General features: G+C 38.3%; 1 protein-coding gene across 1 annotated transcript; it reads left to right on the top strand.

Moving 5' to 3' along the window:
- The first annotated feature begins 3,604 nt into the window (after positions 1-3,604).
- On the top strand, positions 3,605-5,248 carry LOC149151202 (uncharacterized). Its single transcript, XM_089442613.1, has one exon. The coding sequence runs from the start codon at positions 3,885-3,887 to the stop codon at positions 4,488-4,490; it is 606 nt and encodes a 201-aa protein (XP_089298739.1). The 5' UTR covers positions 3,605-3,884; the 3' UTR covers positions 4,491-5,248.
- Positions 5,249-5,852: the final 604 nt, after the last annotated feature.

The following is a 5,852-nucleotide window of genomic DNA, read 5'->3' as shown; positions in this document are numbered from 1 at the left end:
ATGTACATACAAAGAGAACAATACTTTCTCATCAAGGATGAAAATCCTTCACCATCAATGTGCACAATGACAAGTCTAAAATTTCACTCATAAGTGCCAACCAAGTGAAAAAACTTATGTTCTAGCAAGAAGATTGTTTTACTATTTTTAAGAGAAACTCAATACTTAAAGGTGTCAATGAGAGCAAAGGCATCCTAAAGGGGTGCATTAAGGAATAGAAACAACAAATGGAAGAGTTGTTACATGCATACAAAGGAGTGTTCCAAGAGCCTAAAGGGATACCACCCATGACAAAAGTGAAGCATGAGATTCAACCATTGTCAAACTCTCCCTTGCCAAACATTGATTTGTATAGGCACTCCATTATAGAAGTAAATGAGGTGAAGAAGAAGTTACAACAAATGATGGAGCATGACGTTATTCAACCAAGTACCTCACCATGTGGGTCACCCATCACGATTGCACCAAAGAAGGATGGGACTTGGCGAATGCTTGATTACAGGGAATTAAATAGAATTATGTTCAAGAAAAGGTATCCCCTACCAAGGATAGATGAACTATTGGACATGTTGCAAAAATCAAATACTTCACCAAGCTGGACTTAAAATTAGGATACCACTAAGTTTATGTCAAAGAATAGTATACCTATAAAACCACCTCCAAAACTAGACAAGATTTGTATGAGTGGTTAGTCATTCCATTTGGTCTATGTAATGCACCAATTACATTCACGAGATTAAGGAATGGAATACTATGCCCTTTTATAGATTTATTTGTTATTGTTTATTTGGATGATATATCAGTATATAGTGCTATTTCGGAGGAGCACATCTCACATTTGATTTGGGTCCTAGAGACATTGAAGGAGCACCAACTACTAGAAAGTCTCAAGAAATGTGAGTTGTCAAAGCAATATTTGCTATATTTAGGATGCGTGATTGGCGGAGAAAAGTTGAAGACAGATCTTGCTAAGATGGGGGCCATCAAGAAGTGATCGGTGCCTACAAATGTTTCTAAGGTTAAGAGTTTTGTTGGGGCAACACCGTACTTGAGAAAATTGATAGCTTCATTTTTAGTAGTATCAACATCACTAAACACTATAACAATGTCTGGAAAGAGTTTTTAGTGGGGAAAGGGTCAGTAGAAGGACTTTGAGGAGTTAAAGAAGAAAATTAATCAAGCTCCAATTCATGCATTACCAACCTTTCAATAGCCCTTTGAAGTGGAGATAGATGTGAATGTCTATGCTATGGGAGTGGTCTTGATGCAAGGATGAAGGTCTATATGCTACCATTCTAAAGTGCTTCATGGGGTAGTTCTCAACTACTCTACCTATGACAAGGAACTTTATGCACTAGTACATGTTGTCAAAAATTGGAAACATTGTTTGATGGGAAAGGAGACAATCATCTACGTAGATCACCAACCACTTCAATACTTGCAAGCCCAAAGTAAGTTACAAAAGACTAGAAATTACACATGGATGGGGTTTTTATTGTAGTTTCATTTAGTGATCAAGTACAAGAAGGGAAATACGAACAAGTACGATGACATGCTTTCAAGGCCACCCACATCAAAGATCACAAATTTAAGAACTTTGATACACATGGATTCTTTCACCCATGTTGCATATAGAGAGGCCTATATAGAGGATGAGTACTTTAAAGAGGTATTTCAATAGTTCTGTAGCGTGGGTTATGTGCATGATGGCGACAACACAATTGAATATCATCTCCGGAATGGGTTACTTTATGGGATGGACAAGTTATGTTTTCCTAATGGTGAGTAACTACAACTAATCAAAGAGGAACACACCTCCAAAGTTGTAGGGTATTTTGGTGTAGGGAAAATACTGAACAATTTACAGAGGTATGTGTACTAGCTCAAGATGTAAGAAGATGTAGTTAGGTTCATAAGAAGATGCATGCTTTGTTATACTATCACGCTTAGTTACAGGAAATAGTGTCTATGCCATCCCTTACATGTATCTACTTTTTCTTGGGAAAGTATTTCCATGGTCTTTGTGGGAGGTTTATTGACAACCAAGAAGGGACATGACTACTTATTCTCAGTAGTTGAAAATTTCAGCAGGATGTGCATTCTCATGCCCTATAAAGAGACCATTAATGGGAAAAAGAAGGAAACTTATTCATTGCACAGGTCTATGTGCACTTTGGGATACTAAGGAGAATTATTTTAGATAGGGGAAAAAGATTTGTTAGTGAATTTTGGACTACATTATGGGAGAATATGGACATGAAGTTGAAGAGGTATACAACATTCCATCCATAGATAGATGAGAAACAAAGTTGTCAATAAGACTTTGGTGCAACTTTTACATGTTACAATCAGAAACATCCAAATAATAGGGATGAAAATATGGTATATGTACAACACTTTTATAACAAAACAATTCACACTTCTACTGATAAGTCCCCATTTGAACTTTCTTTGGATATTTTTAACAAGGAGGAGTGGGGAGGATCTCACAGGGGATGCTTTAAGGAAAGAAAATATTTTTGAGAAGATCATGTAGATCCATTTGCAAGGAAAGTAGACACTAAAGAAGTCATATGAAAGGTACAAAGCCAGGGATGGTCAACATAGAACATTAAAGCTATTCAAGGTGGGGGATAGAGTATAGTTATAGTGGAACAAGGGGAGGGTACAGGGTCTTGGTAAGAAAATCAAGGCTATGCGACATGTTCCTTTTGAAATATAGAAAGTGTGGGAGATAATGCCTATGGACTTAGTTTACCCCCATACTTGTGCATTTAATTAGTGGAGAACGTTGAAAATATAAAACTCTATGAGCCTTCCATACTAGATAAGGAAGAACAAGTACTACCTTCTACAGAGGATTTAGCACTAGATGCTAAGGCAAAGTTGATAGAGGATATAGCTTTCTTCTACAGAGGATTTAGCAATAGATGGCAAGGCAAAGTTGATAGAGGATATAACTTTGTATAAGAGGTTGATAACTACCTAAGGGCAGTATTACCTTTGGCAGATTGTGTTTAAAGGACAACTAACAAGCAAGGTTAAATGGTACTCGAAGGAGAAGGTAAAGGAAAAATTTCGTCACCTCATTTAGTAAAAGCTTTTATGAACCAAAAGCCTAAAAAAAATGGGGAGGTATCCTCCATATTGTATAATTATATTATTTTTCATCCATCTTGATGTTTTTAGGGTGGAAAAATAAAATAAATCAATATATAAGAGTAGTTTTAGAGATGGCATCCAGTTTGGAAAATTGAGGTTGAAAACCATCTAAAACAAATTTACGACATTAAATGACATTTTTCAGATGGTAAAATTTGCTTCATAATCACAGAACCATGACCCATGGTACTACTATACACTTGAATTCCTTTCCAAAACTACAAGAATTTTGTTTGTCCATCAGAATTCAGACTCAACCATTATGCCTCCCAAAAAGTTAACTATCATGAATGAAAATTTTATTGTCTCAGAATGAACCTACATGGAGTTAGCGTTGGCTGTCGCTGAATATTCCTGATGCAGATAAATAATGAAGATATTGAAACCTCATTTTATAGTTTAGTTTCTTCCTCTGATGAAGATAAAAAGTGAAGATTTCCTCTCTGCTACTGTTCCTGCTGCTGCTACTCATTTTCCATTTTTTGTTTGTTTGTAATTTTCCATGTCCATCTCACCTCAAATCCTATTTCTGATACGTACAATATTAGTTTCCTCAATCACACCTCCACAAAATTCCGACACAGAAAACCCAACGCCATCCTGTACGTCCTCCGAGAAGAGATTCGGCATGATCCTCAAGCATCCGTCAATGGAAGCTTAGGAACGAAATCCTCCAGGCAGTGGGTGAAGTCGGCCCCAAGCTTCGAGCAGACCCCCTGAACATGACCCAGGAAGAGAGAACTAAATGGTTCAAGGATAGCTTTGCCAGTTTCAAGGTCCTCCAATCGGATTCGATGTCATGTCAGTTCTCGGCAATGGTCAAGTCTTTTTTCAAACCCTGCAAGCTGCGCTTCTTCATGACCTGGATATCCCGGATCGAATCCTTCGGCTCTCGGAAGCGGCTATCCATAGAGAGCGTGTTCAAGTTGAATCTGTCGAGCTGCCTGCTCATCATCTCCGGGACGATGGACTCTGAGGCGGGAGAGCAAATGCTGCTGCCTTTTAAAAGCCGAGGGTTTCGGGTAATGGCAGCGGCGCCTGATCTCCGCTTCCTTTTCAAGAAAACACCGGCGGAGGAATGGCTGAGAAAGGTGGAGAAAGGCGATATCGACCCTGGGGAAGTGTCCTTTGCACAGAATCTTTCCGACATCCTCCGCCTATATTGGCGCGGACGTGATACTTCTCCGAAGCTTTTCCGGCCGAAGAAACGCCATCGGAGCGCAGAGCAGAGATCCCCAAATCGGGCGATGGAATCGGCTGAATATCGGTTTTGGCGTTCGATAAATGGCATCCTCTGCTATTCAAGTTCATACCGGAGTTCGCCCTGACATTCGATGGCAACAAATGGGGTCACAATGGTCCTTACCTCGTCACTCGAGTTGTCACTAGAGTCGCTCATCCGACTGGCTATGAATTTTAAATAGTGCCCTCCATCGCGTTTTATCCGGTGGACTGGACTCGAACTTACAGTTATTTTATAATTCCCAGTGACAGGGAAAATGCTGAGTGGAGAATGCCAAGATTAGGCATTTGGAGAAAGAGGGTTCTGCAATCCTTTTGTGGAACAAACAGAGAAGAGGGCTAAATGCAGAGGAAAGTAGCATCATGCATCATTTCTTTAATAAGCACCGTATTTTCTGCCATTCTGAACTTTAAAGCACTTTGAAGAAGGGATCAGGCCGATGGTGCCCTTCTCCACCTCCTCTTCTTGTACATTTTATCATATATTATTGCGATCGTCATTTTGATCATGGCTTTCTTTTGCAGTCCATCGATAAGGAAAGCATTTTCAGGAGTTTCAGAGTCCTATCATTCATTACCATGACACTGTAACTGGCCATTCTTGAAAATTTTAATAATAAAAAAATTACAGTGCAGTGCGGTGCAGTACACAAAGTTTGTGTAACAAAAACATTCAAAAATTGTCACCTCGAGGCAGAAGAAATCAAAAATTTGATATGAGTGTTCTGGTTTGAGGAATTCGATGCTGTTGTTCATGGATATTCGTGGATTTCTTCCTGATCTTACCGAAAATTGCCTCCTGCTATTATATCACGGGTGGGTTTTGTTATTGTTTCCGGTGCCAGAGCTGGCATGCTCTGCGCAAACGCCTTACGAGGCTTTGGGAATTCACATCTTCTTTAAACAATTTTATTTTCCTCTCATAAAAAATGTAATGAGACTGAAACTTGGGATTGCAGAAAAAAATAAATCGAGATGTCAAAGTAAATTGTGAATTCGAATGCTACTTTGAACCATTTTATGCATTACATGAAGAGATTGAACTCAGAACCTTATCTCCATCATCACTTGACATTGGATTTTTGAATTGCAGAGAAATCAAATCAAAATATTACGATGATGACATATTATTTAGCAGGGAAGGTGATAGGTAACTAAATTTACTTAACACGGAAGGTTTTAGGTAGGTGAATTTGTGTTCTTCATGTGTCCTTTCTTCACCATTGAACTTGTCGGGTTGTTGAATCTCTATAATTTTATCAGCACTTATCGTATTCAGGTTAAACTCTTTAATCAAATAAACAGTTACTTTATTGACATACAGCCAATTTTTTTTATTGTCAAGCAAAGAAATAAATAAAATAAATAATGACTTTAATTGTTCTCCAAAATGGATGATTACCGTGAGAAAATATGATTTTGTTGTTGACATACTCTATTTTTTTTTT

Source organism: Pinus tabuliformis, chromosome 9 (genome assembly GCF_031772625.1).
Source record: "Pinus tabuliformis cultivar Carrire ecotype Pingquan chromosome 9, CPIR1, whole genome shotgun sequence".
Taxonomy (NCBI): Eukaryota; Viridiplantae; Streptophyta; class Pinopsida; order Pinales; family Pinaceae; genus Pinus; species Pinus tabuliformis.
This window is presented reverse-complemented; position numbering and strand designations above follow the sequence as displayed.

Coding starts and splice junctions, on each gene's coding strand:
- LOC149151202 (XM_089442613.1), top strand. CDS start 3,885: ATGACCCAGGAAGAGAGAACTAAATGGTTCAAGGATAGCTTTGCCAGT.